The sequence below is a fragment of the Ammospiza caudacuta genome, chromosome 1 (genome assembly GCF_027887145.1).
Source record: "Ammospiza caudacuta isolate bAmmCau1 chromosome 1, bAmmCau1.pri, whole genome shotgun sequence".
Classification (NCBI taxonomy): domain Eukaryota; kingdom Metazoa; phylum Chordata; class Aves; order Passeriformes; family Passerellidae; genus Ammospiza; species Ammospiza caudacuta.
This window is the reverse complement of record NC_080593.1, coordinates 66256405-66269452: the sequence shown is the minus strand read 5'-3', so window position 1 is coordinate 66269452 and position 13048 is coordinate 66256405. Positions and strand designations below refer to the sequence as shown.

Sequence of the window (13048 nt, the reverse complement as noted above, 5' to 3'; positions counted from 1 at the left end):
AAGAATAATATAATAATAAAAAGAGAAACTCTTTATTTTAGCTTTACAGTTCAACTGTGCTGATATTTAAGATGTGTTGCTATAGCATTTTCATTAGTGTTTCCGTATTGGTGATTCTTGTTTTCTGAAAAGTTTGCATCTTCAAATAAAGAGTTAGCCTGTGCCCAGTGCATTTTGAACCAAGATTATAGAAAAAAATTGTGTGTTTGTCTTAATTTTTATTGCTTAATTATTACTCAGTATTTGTAGGGTAATACTGTGTGGATTGCTGCTCCAAGTACCAACTGCTGTACAGCTACTAAATAAATGAGTCATCTACTATGGCAGAAATAGCTTTGGAAATTTGATTTGATTTGACATGGTGTCTTAAAATGAAATTGGATTGTTTCCAGTCGGTGACAGATCATCAGCTTTCCTTAGTGTTTGTTTATCCTTGTATCTACCAGTCTAGTGGCAGATAGAAATGAGATGTGTCTTTAAAACTTTCTTGGAAGTGAAGAGTTAAATCAAGCTTTAAATAAGTGTTCTGTTGTGTCCCAGCTCAGTATATGAAATTTCATCCCTTTAGATAAGATTTCCATGGACTTCCTCTTGCAGTTAGTTGGAATGTATAGTTGTAACCATTGGCACTAGGTTTAGATTTAGTTGTAACCATTGGCACTAGGTTTAGATTTGTGCTGTCTGCTATTATAAGTAACTTCCATGCAGTACAGCTTCATTAGTAAGAACTCTCCTTTTTCTTTTTTTTAAACTAGGCTTTATGGCTGGGAAGTCACCCTCCTGTTCATCGGCACAGCCTGTGACGAGCACAGTGGTCTATACCAGGCCTGCAATAAGTAGTTTTTCTGCAGCTAAAGACACCTCTAAACAAACATCCTCGTTTTGGCAGTCTGACACACATGACCAGTGTCTGCAGAACAAAACCACAGATGGCAAATGTGTAACATGTGAAGCTGCTAAAGTGTCCACTGCTGAGAGTACGAAGCAGATGGTCAGTGTGAGTCCGTGTGTCTCCTCCAAGACAGCAGTCCCCACAGGAGGGACACTGGGCTTTGAAGACAAATTTAAACCAGCACCCAACACGTGGGATTGTGATACCTGTCTGGTCCAGAACAAACCTGAAGCTACAAAATGTATAGCATGTGAGACACCAAAGCCTGGGACAGGAGTGATGCCTGCTCTGACAATGCCAGTGGTCACAGACAACTCGGTGACAGTGACATCCACCTCCAGCAGCACTGGCACAACAGTCACTCTGGGGTTTGGAGACAAATTTAAACAGCCAAAAGGCTCTTGGAACTGTTCAGTGTGCCTTCTACAAAATAAGGCAGAAGACAGCAAATGTGTAGCTTGTCAGTCTGAGAAAACAGGTTTGTTCTTTTTTCTCTGTTGTTTCAGTCTTAGTCTATGTGTATTTTTAAAAGAATAAAATATGTTGCATATAAAAAATACTTTGAGCAGCATGGCTGTATGCCAGACAGGATGGATTAGTGGCTCTCTGCAGGAGTGGTTGCAGGCACTTTGGAGGTCTTAGCCCAGATTCCAGCCTGTCACATGAGTTGAACTGATTGTGAAATGTGTTAGTGCAGAGCTGAACTGAAGCAAATATACCCTGCTTTACAGCTAGTGAGGAAAGATGACTAAAATGGATGCCTTGATTAGCTTAAAATCATTTGACTCATTTTCATCGGGGAAAAATGTAAACTCCTTGAAAGGAGCTAAAAACTACTGGATTTGTTGGGGTTTTGTTTTCCTCTTTCAAAACATAGGTAGAAGCAGTATTTGCACAACATGGCTTAAAATGTCTCCAGTCAGCATTTGTGTGGAATTGAGCAGAGGTATGAAGCCAGATTCCAAGTCAGCGTAGTCTTTGTCTAGTTGTCGTGTGCTAAACCAGAACCATAATTTCAAATTTGCACAGTTACTTTAGGTTTGTCAAGGGGATGAATGAAGCAGGTAAAATGGGAGGACATAAATTCCCTGGATGTGCTGGGGAAAAGAAGAGCCATTCCTGTCTAGGAAACATTGCTGCTTTGAGCTTGAGAAATTACCTTGTGTCTCTCCCTTGAATGCCACCCTCAGAGGTTCATTGTAGGTGAAGAGTGCAGTTATGTGATGCTTTTGTGCCTTTGGGATGTCTGCTTCACTCTTGACACTTGTGGAGCTGAAGTTTGCTCTTGGGGTGCAGCATCAAGTGTCACCTTTTCCTTTACCGGGGAGACAGTCAGAGGGCAAGTGTTGAATTTCACACCTCAGCAGCAGTAGGTTTCTGCTGCTGTTAAAGGCAGTGTAGTTTGTGTGGTGAACACAGAGTTGTGGGTTTGGAAGCTTTCAGTTCCTTTTTTAGTTTTGTTACTATATAGTTGGGATGTGTCCTGTCCTTGTGACTTGCTGAAGAATCATTGTAGTAAATTCTCACCCTTGCATCACTTGATAGTGATCATTAACTCGAGTGATGCTAAGTTTGACTACTGGTAACTGGTGTCCCCAGGAATTCTTTTAGTAGTTCTAGTTCAGTACAGCACCTGTAATTTACATCTGAAATTGGCTGTGTTCCTGCATTTTATGAACTGCAGTTGCTGTTTAAATGTCACTGGTTCAATTTGTTCTTGAATTCATATATAGATTATAAAGAAGAATCCAGGTGTTTCTATTGTTTACATTCTCAGATTGTGTTTGACTCAAATCAACTTGTAGCTTGATGTTTTTTACTGTTACACTTGTGTGCTTTGCAATTTAGTGAGCATTTCTTAAAAGATTTGTGTATGATTTAAGCAGGATGATTAACTATTTTTCTTCTTTTTCAGGGAGTTCAGTGCCTGTGACCAGTAGCAGTGTTTCTGCTTCTTCTGGAGGTTTTCTGGATTTAGACAAATTCAAGATGCCTGAAGGAAGTTGGGAATGTGAGGTCTGCTTGGTCCAAAACAAAGCAGAAGCCACAAAATGCATAGCCTGTGAAACTGTGAAGCCAGGCACCAAAGCAGAGCTCAAAGGTAATACTTACTAAGAACAAGGAAGTACATTCTACAACCTCTTTCCTTTTTTTTAAGTATAGTGATTTTTCCATTGAGTATGGCAAAACTGTCCATTTGTTGTTTAGCAATGTTGCTTAAATAAGATGGTGTGCATGTTTCCACACCCATTTTCCAGAAAAGGATTGGGTTTTTTAGAGGAAAGCTTGTGTCAGTGACACAGTTGTTTGTTTCAAGCCCTTATGTGTGTTGTTCATTCGGAGTTTAGACAAAGACCTCGGTCTTTCAAAGAGCTCAGCTGTGTGCCTTTCCAAGCCAGCTGCAGCACAGAAGAGCACCATGACAAAAAGATACAGAGAGGAAGTGTAGAGAGGAAGTGTGGAGTTTCCTTACTTGTCTGCATGTCGGGGGTGTTTTGTTGAACAGTTTTGACTCTGGGAAAGCTCAAGACTAGAATCCCATCCATGTAGCTAAAGCCTGCATGTATTACATCATATATTGCAAATTTGACATTGTTGCTTATTTCTGCAGGTTTTGGTACTGCTACTGTGTCTACAAATGCTGCAATGCCATCATTTACATTTGGTGTCCCGTCATCGTCGTCTGAATCTTCTCAAATGTTAAGTAGCACAGGAAATTTTAAATTTGGAGAACAAAGTAGCTTTAAGTTCGGTATTGCATCCGAATCTGCATCGTCCAACACTGTGACTGGAGGATTTAAGTTTCCTACTGGTTCAGGGAACTTCAAATTTGGAGTTTCTTCCTCAGACTCTAAATCAGAAGACAGCAAAAAAGAAAGTAAAAGTAACAGTTTTACCTTTGGACTTCCATCTGCAAGCAGTCAGGCTCCTTCAACATTTCAGTTTGGAACAACGAGTCTGGGGCAGCAGGAAAAGAAAGAGGAACCAGTTTTGGGAGGTTTTGGTTTTGCTACAAGTTCTACTTCTTCCTTAACTACTAATGAGAATAAAACTGGAGTCAGTGGCTTCACTTTTGGAACTGTGGCAGAAAAGGATGCAGCATCACCTGCTTTGCCATTTAAGAAGTCAGAAGAGAAAAAGGATGAAACTGTTTCAACGAAGGGAGGCTTTTCTTTCGGCAGTGTGGAGTCTGCACCTGCCTCACAGTTTGTTTTGGGAAGGGCAGAAGAGAAGCAGGACTCTGTCACTTCTGCTGGTCCATTAGCATTTGGAAAGAAAGCTGACAATGAAGAGTTAAAGGCACAGCCTATCTTTTCATCTGGAACAGCTGAGAATACCAAAGAGGAGAGCACAGCAAAACCTGTATTCAGTTTTAGTTTTGGTAAACCATCAGAAAAGGAAAGTGAGCAGGCAAAGGCACCTTTTGCCTTTGGGGCACCAACCAGTACTTGTGGTAAATAGAACATCTTTTGCCTTCACTTCTCTGCTCTATCAAATAATCCCTCTGAGGCTGTACTGGACAACATCTTTGGGATTCATATACTACCTGCAGCATGTCTTTAGTTCTAGTTGTTGATGTGTAAGCAATATGTGGCAATTTCTTCGTAGATTTCAGTGAGTCTTAATACTATGTTGAGACAGAAGAAAAATTGCCACACCTTAAGGAACCTGTATCAACTGCTTGTGTAAGCACAGAAGTTGTACTGTCTCAGTAGTAGCAGCTTAGTTGGTGATAAAATCTGTAATATGGTGCAGTATAGAGCCTCATACTTGTGTTGTTTTTATAGTGAAAGGGAAGAAGAGAGGGAATATCTTCTTTCTATCTACTTGCAGCTGTGCTGCAGTTTCTCTACTGCTATAAAGGTGCAAAGATCACTTCATAGATATCGCACAGTTTTGTATCCTTTAATTTGTTGAAAGTTTGCAGTGGAGGGTTAAAGTTTTTCAGTGATGGTTGCTGTGTGAAAACTTCTTGGTTGTTAAACATCATTTGTGTGACTTAGTGGTAACTGTGTTTCTTCCTTTCAGATCAGGGAGCGTCCTTCAGCTTCTTGAGCTCCAATTCCTCCAGCACAGTGGTACCCACCACTTCAGCCAACAGCAGCAGCGTGTTTGGCAGCACCCTCTCTTCCTCAAACCCTCCGCCAGTTCCCACTCCCTTTGTGTTTGGACAACCCAGCAACACTGTGACCAGCTCTGTTTTTGGCAATCCTGCAGAATCTGCAACATCTCAGTCGTTTGGCTTCTCTCAAGAGAACAAACCAGCAACCACATCTTCCAGCACTGGCTCGACTCTCACTCCGTTTCTCTTTCGTTCAGGAGAGAGCAGTACCAATGCAGCAAATTCAGGATTTACTTTTGGAGCCACAACTACATCAAATTCAACAGGTAAGTTTTAAATAGCTGCTCTTCTCATTTTCTTATTTTTGCCATTATGTAGTAGACTAAGGAGATGCTGTTCCATTAATATTTTACTTTGGAAAATGTGCAGGCTAAATGCATAGAAGTTCATTCAAGAGAAGAATACTGAGGATTTATATCCAGCAATGTTAATTTTCCTTCAGTGTGGAAAATACAGTTTAGGAATGAATTGGCCCCACAGTAGTTTTATTGTAAAGGACAAACCTTTACTGGATTTCAGTTTGTACAGGAGCTTTTCACCATGGGAATGATAATTTCTTTATTCAGTCACTGTTAATCCAGTGTTTACAGTTAGAAGTCAATGAATTACAACTTTCCTGCTTTTGCGCTTCTATACCTAAAACTCTGAATTCCTGGAAATAATGTCAAGCTTCGCCAAGTCCTTCCCTCACAAGTGTCTATAAATGGAGTACCTCAACATGCAATTAATTAATGCTGCTTAAGGGTTGGTTTTTACTAAGGAGCATGGCCAGTGCATGTTAATTTTCTAGCAATTTAGAGAAGACAGCAGTAAGAAATACAGAGTTTCTTCACGTTTTATATTTGTTACTCCACTGCTTGAATTGCATGAACAAATGCATGACTAAATACACCAAATTATCTGTATTCCTATGAGCCATGGAAGATATTGGAAATAAGATTGTATCTGTCAGGGAAAGACTTAATCTAGTTTGATCCTGATGGCTTAACTTTGTCAGTCACAGAAGTTTAATTTGTACACTTTTTTGTGGATCAGAAACAGAGTCCTAAATTACAACAACCAGCAGATCAATTTTAACTGCTTACATTCAGTGTAATTTTGTTAGTAAGTGACACCATATTTCAAACATCTTCACAAATTCAGAAACCTAAGTTTTACCATGTATCTCATCTTGGAAAGAAAGTCAGCTGTTCCAAGTTATGGCACAATTAGAGGGTATTTCCTGTTGCATGAGCATTAATACTGCTGTTTAAAATGTCCCTTTGGCATAGCAGGTCTGCCATGTACTTTCAGAGTCACTGTTCAGGTGCATTTCATGATTTCTGCTGGTCAATGCAGCTCAACCGTTGGGCTGGTTCTCTGTTGATGATAGGTAGAGAATTACTCTGCTAAGCCAAAATTTTGAGATTACTGCAAGGTTGATTTGGCCTCCAGAAGTTGATAATGGTAAACACTTAAATAGGAGAGGGGTGAAGCTGCTGAAAGGAAAATATATATGTTCTTCTAGTCCTAATAAATCAGGAGCTGTATTTTGCATGTTGTAAAAATCCAGTTTGAATGAATATTCCATGCATGTGGTAGAAACAGCTTTCAGTCAATGCAGATTAAAACACACTGTAGGAATCTGTCTGCACAACATGAAGAGGCAGTGCGTTAGAGATTTAATTTTGTCTGACTCTCACAAACACAGTGTTTCTCATGTTGCTTAAAAGAAAAGATGCAATTCCTGTTGTGGCTGAGGTAGTGTCTGTTTGATATACTCCCACAATTAATTTGAAATGAGGATGAGTATACAGCCAGCAGACCTGAGGCTTGAGAACCTTTTGTTTCTGGATTCATTCTGGAGGGTGGGAGGTAAGGGGCCCACGCTGACATCCCTCTCTGTCCCCAAGGGTCGTCGTCTTCGTTTCTGTTTGGCTCTGGGCCCGCAGCGCCGGCTGCTGGCCCGGCCTTTGGCGCCAGCCAGTTGCCAGCATTCGGGCCGAGCCCGGGCTCGGGGCAGCAAAGCGCTCCCAGTTTCGGGTCGCTGTCCACACCGTTGTTTTCCGCTGGCTCTCAGCCCGCTCCCTCTGCCTTCGGCTCGGTGACCAGCAGCACTCAGCCCTCCGTGTTCAGACAGCAGGCAGCCCAGCAGCCAGCCTTTGGCTCCGGTACCCCCAGTGCTGGTGAGTGCCCACCGTCCTCTCCTGTTTAAGGATTACATTTATTTTGTTTTTCATGAATTATATGGAGAAAGACAACTTCAGCCTTGTGTGTGTATTTAAATACAGGAATTGCTGTCCATAAAAGTAATGGGTATAGAGTTGTCATTTATGTCCCAGTCCTGACTGTGGAGACACAATGTACCACAGGTATCCAGCTTCACAGTAAGCCTTCTCCGCAAGAGACTTAGCAGACATGGAGTTTGCAACTCTACAACTAAATTTTGAGCTTTATTTTCTTTAGAAACCTAATGATTAAAAGGAACTGTTGAAAACCACGGAGTAATCACTGGTAAGGTTGTGTAAAACAAAAGAGCAGACACAGTGTAAAATGGTTATTTTTTTATTTGAGAATTGAATCAATCATTTTATTGCTTAAAATACAGTCAGAATTCTTTGGGGGATTTTTTAAGCATTTATGGATTAAGACTGTATTAAGATCTTTTTACTAAAGAAGTATAAAATGCCATGGGAAAGGGGCAGAGAATGAACCTTGTAACTTAAGAAAGATCTGTTCCATACTAGTAATAATGAAAAAACAAAACCAGTGCCAGAATGTCTATTTGATATCACATCAAATACTGAAAGGGAAAAGCCTCCTTTTTTCCTCTCAGAAGTTTTACAAAATAGCCTCCATTAAAAGTAGCTGACATTTTTGTACTGATCAGTAGATTAGTACAAGCAGATTAGTGCACAACACATTACTCAGTTGATCTTTCATTAATCAGATAGCATTTTAAAGGTAAAGTTCTCTCTGGATTTTCTGTATTACTTCTTAGTTTACTCTGATAATTGGAATGTTTGGGGTTTTTTCAGACAAGGTACTCCTGACACATTAAAGGAAAGGAAGTCCCCAGATCCATTGCATGAACACAGGAAAGTTTACCTGAATATAAATTCACAATTTAAGACTTGCTTAATAAACTTCAGTATGCACAGGTATAAATCTAATAGTGGCATGTAAGCTAGCAAACAACTAGTTATCAGTGTGCCAGCAGTATTACTATAAAAATTCCTTGTGTGAATGGATGGATGGGCAGAGTCCAGTGGGAGGAAGTTTATTAAGTCCCAGTGCTGAGTCCTGCATTTTGGCCACAGTAACCCCCTGCAGTGTCATAGGCTGGGGATGGTGTGGCTGGACAGTGCCCAGGCAGAAAGGGACCTGGGGGTGCTGGTGACAGCAGCTGAACATGAGCCAGCAGTGTGCCCTGGTGGCCTGTATCAGGAACATCCTGGCCTGTGTCAGGAACAGTGTGGCCAGCAGGAGCAGGGAGGTGATCCTTCCCTGCACTGGGCACTGGTGAGGCCACACCTTGAGTGCTGTGTCCAGTTGTGGCCCCTCAATTTGGGAAGGACATTGAGCCCCTGGAGCACGTCCAGAGGAGGCAGCAAGGCTGGTGAGGGGCTTGGAACACAAACCCTGTGAGGAACGACTGAGGGAGCTGGGGGTGTTTAGCCTGAAGAAAAGGAGACTCAGAGGTGCCCTTGTCACTCTCTACAACTCCCTGAAAGGTGGCTGTAGCCAGGTGGGGGTTGGTCTCTTTCTCCAGACAGCAACTGACAGAACCAGAGGACACAGTCTCAAGATGCGTCACAGGAAATACAGGTTGGATATTAGGGGAAAGTTTTTTACAGAAAGAGTGATAAAGACTGGAATGGTGGAGTCACCATCCCTGGATGTGTTTAAAAAAAGACTGGATGTGGCACTCGGTGGTTTAGTTGAGGTGTTAGGGCAGGGGTTGGACCCAAAGGTCTTGAATGTCTCTTCCACTTGTGAATTCAATAAACTGTTCCTGTAGTAATCTGACACTTCTGGTGGACTCCCCAACTTTGTCATCTCAAGCAACCTGTTAAAAGAATAATCTTTAAAGATAATGGGGAAGAACATGAGAATTTTACTGAAAAGGATGAACTCAAATTTCAGCTTTCTTACTTCCTTCTGCTTCCACCCCATCTTCCCAGGTTCTGTATTCCAGTTTGGAAGTAATACTACTAATTTCAGCTTTCCAAATAACCCAGGAGTATTCACTTTTGGTGCAAATCCTCCTGCATCAGCAGCTCCTGCACCACCTTCTGGTACTTCGGGATTTTCGTTCAACCAGGCTCCAACATTTACAGTGGGGTAAGAGACCATATCAGAATTTCCCTTGAGCTTCGGGTAATATCAGTGGACAGTGTTCAGCCTCTACTGCTGTTAAATCATGAGGTGTTCAGATGAACCTTGGAGTTTGAAACTAAATTTGGCATCCTTCCTTTTATTAGCCTGACTGGCTAACTAAGCACCGCTATCTGTAAAGGAGCCTAGCTGTCAGGAGTGTCACACATCAACACATGTGAGATTCTCTTGTTCTTGAAAGGTAGAACCCGATCCAGCCATTATGCTGCTGCTTACCTTCTGAATAAGAGAGATTTAATTGGTTTCTGGAACTCTCTTCCTCCTGTTCGTCATTTGCTGCTTGTTGCCAGCTGGTAACTAGTGAGACAAGACTGTGAAACAGTTGTTCTGGAATATCTGCTCAGTGCTGCTACTGAATTTTCAGCTACACTGTCCTAAACTCTGAACTACTAATTTCTTTTAATAGGACAAATGGGAAAAATGTTTTCTCTGCCTCTGGATCTTCAGTTGCTGGTCGGAAGATAAAGACTGCAGTTAGACGTAGAAAGTAAACGCCTGATCGGTAAAGCATCAAAAACATTGGAAGCAGCTACTATCCTGAATTGTTGAGCTTCTACCCTGACTGAATTGTTCAGCTACTATCCTGAAATGTTCAGCTACTACCCTGAATTGTTCAGTTACTGGGATTGTACCTCATGCTGGCTTGTCGGAAGTCAGATCTGCCTAAAGGAATATAAAACTTAGCTTTCCTGTCCTTCCCTCCCCTCTCCCCGTTACGTTTTTTTGGTAGCAAGTAAAGTTGGCAACAAGGCTGTTCTCAAGCAAAAGTCTCAAGTTACTTCTTTCACTGACTCGGCATGGTCTGGCTGTAGCCCTGAGTAGAGCCTGCACAGTGAATGGCTTGTTGATACCTCTTCATCCGCACCACTACGTGCGCTCATCCGCGTTTACTGACGCCTCGAAATTGTAATTATATCAGCGAGGGATGCTGTATAGAGTAGAGAATGTTGATAACGAATGATTTCTATGCTGAGTTTGTGCTGGTGTATGTGTGAAGTGAGTGAGTTTGGGTGTATTGTGCACTAAAATTTTCTGATAGGGGAAGACTGATTAAAGGATGATCCATGCTAAGGACTTGTTAGATCTGTAGTTCTTCATTTAATAATTATATGCTATTTCTATATTTTCATTCTTACAGCCCTTTATCACCTGTCTCGCCTTGTTATTTTATTATGAGATGTGTAAATACGATTTTGTTTCTCTATGTACTTTTTTGGCATAACAAATCTGTGAAATTGAAATTTTAATTTTGTGTGTTACAGCCATTTTTGTTTAGTATTGTCTCAGATTTTATGTAAATCCCATTATTCAAAGTTGCCTAAATCCATTTAGAAAATCTTTAAAATTGGGAATTCTTAAAGTAAGTTTATTGGCTTTTCTGATCCATTTTTGTTTGGACCAAAAACCAGTATTGTACAAAGTATTAAGTATATATTTTTATATTTACTGAAATGGACTGTGGTGACTTTGGATAATAAGGAAAAGTTTAATATTAAAGCCATGTTTATTACAGTATAATTAACATGTTAAACCATGGGATAAATGCCATCAATAAAAACTGCGAAATATTACCTGGCAATTTTAACTCTCTGTAAAGGCACCCCCAGCTGTAACTCTATGAGATGGTTCCCTCAACCTGAGCAATGTCTCGTGCTTTCTTCAGTCTCTGCTTTTTCCCATTGATTTTAGAGGATCTTAAATTTAGAAGTCTCCTGTTAGGAAGGAGAGTTTTACTGTAGGCTGAAGCTTGGAGCAGCTGAGCAATGTGTCAGCTGACTGCAGTTAATTTTCTGTAGTGCTATTAAAGAAACCCAACCCAATGCTTATAAACATTCAGCATTGTTCTAACTGAAGACTGGAAATGAGTAATAGGGGGTGGGCGCTTCTGTAGCAGTTACAGGAACTTCTTGGAGAACAGACACTATTCTAGTAAAATCAGAGGAAATGCTTGTTCATCTGGGGACCCACAGCTGAATTTGTACCAAGTCACAGCAGTCTGTCTCTGACTCAGACATTAATTCTTCCCTCAGCTAGAAGGGCAGAGACTGCATCGCTGTCAGTGGTGTAAATGTCTCCAGAAGCACTGCTGGGGCCCTGGCTGGCACTTCTGCCACTCATCCCAGCACTGCTCCTTGCTCCTGCAGGTGCTGCTGGTGTGAGATGCCTTTCAAGCACAAGCTGGACATGACAGGCAAAGGCCTCCTGCTCTTTTCAGGTGTAGGGCCCTAGTCACTGTTTCTAGAAACAGAAAATGCTCAGCAACTTGACTTTCAAACCACACACATTCTCACTGCTATTGAGGCAGTCAGATCATGCCACTGTAGCCACTAAAGGATTATATGCAATTACCTGTTTCCAGCTGTCTACATGTGAAAAATGCCAGAGATTTCCACTTTGTGCCCCTTAGCCCTAAATCACCTGCCAAGCACTTTTCCTTCAAGCAGAAACAAGCACCATCTGGGATACAGCTTGCATAAGAGATAAACTAAAAGCCAGCCAACAGCACAACGTATACCTATTTCCATGGACAGGCTCTGTGTTCTTGCATTGTAACTGTTTTCTTTACCTGGTGGAAAGGTGGTATTTTTCTGCAGGGTAAGAGATACCTTCCCTTATACCTGAATTGGTAGTAATAAAGTTTTAGCCAACAGTGTTGCTTTTCCCTTCCTCCCCCCTCCCCCCTTTGAATCCTAGTTTTTAGGTCACTGCAAGAGTAAAGAGAATAAAAGTTCTTCTTGTGAATAGGCAAAAATTATCCCAGAAAGGACTTTAAAGTTGGTTTTGATGGCTTTAGCTTTCATCAGGCTGATTGCCATGCACAGCGTCAGTGCTAAAGGCTTTGAAAGAATGGAGCAGAAGCCCTGTCAGGAGCAGATGAGGGAATTGGGGATGTTTAGCCTGGAGAAAAGGAGGCTCAGGGGTGACCTTATTCTCTACAATTGCCTGAAAGCAGGCCAGCGAGGGGGGGGGCAAGGTTGGTCTCTCATCCCAGGTAAGAAGTGCTAGGACAAGGAAATGGCTTCAAGCTGGTGTCACAAGGTTTAGACTGGATGTTAGGGAAAAAAAATTAATGGAAAGGGTTGTCAAGCACTGGAAGAGGCTGTCTGTAAGTAGTAGGATCACCATCCCTGGGAGTATTCAAAAAATGTGATTAAGCAAGGGCTCTAAAAACAGTGTTCTAGCCAAGACAACTTTTCTTCCTTTACTTCAAAAATAAATATTTAAAGTAGTTATCTAAAATGTTAGTGACCTCATTCTGGAGACATAATGGATGGCAAAACATCCATTCTGCAACCATAAGCATGGGATCTAGTCCTGAATCATCATTCCCAACGAAAACTGAAATGCAAGCACAATACAGTCATTCACAGAATAACACAACTTGTCCAACGAAATACTGCAGCATCTGAACACGTTACTGATGAAGTTATTACACCTGGAGACAAGAGCCATAACCAAGCTCTCAAACATTTCTACTGCCAACCAAGCCACTGGGCAAAGTTGAAGGCAGGGTAAGAACTGCAGCCACTGAGAGTGGCATGTTAAGCCTAAGAGAGGAACATACAAAAACTGATCAAAGAGTTCCATACTCAGAGTTCAGTAGAACATTAATATTGCTTACATTAATTTCCTGAGATGCTAATAACATGACAATA

At 41.4% G+C, this 13048-nt stretch overlaps 1 protein-coding gene across 1 annotated transcript in view; it reads left to right on the top strand.

Annotated features, from left to right (window-relative positions):
* The window catches only part of NUP153 (nucleoporin 153), a 43894-nt gene extending 32931 nt beyond the window's left edge, over positions 1-10963 (top strand). The window contains exons 16-22 of the mRNA XM_058812822.1: positions 756-1370; positions 2808-2993; positions 3504-4346; positions 4922-5281; positions 6908-7180; positions 9179-9338; positions 9799-10963. Coding sequence (XP_058668805.1) covers positions 756-1370; positions 2808-2993; positions 3504-4346; positions 4922-5281; positions 6908-7180; positions 9179-9338; positions 9799-9883 — 2522 coding nt within the window. The 3' untranslated portion in view covers positions 9884-10963. The remainder of the gene's footprint in view (positions 1-755; positions 1371-2807; positions 2994-3503; positions 4347-4921; positions 5282-6907; positions 7181-9178; positions 9339-9798) is intronic.
* The last annotated feature ends 2085 nt before the right edge of the window (positions 10964-13048 follow it).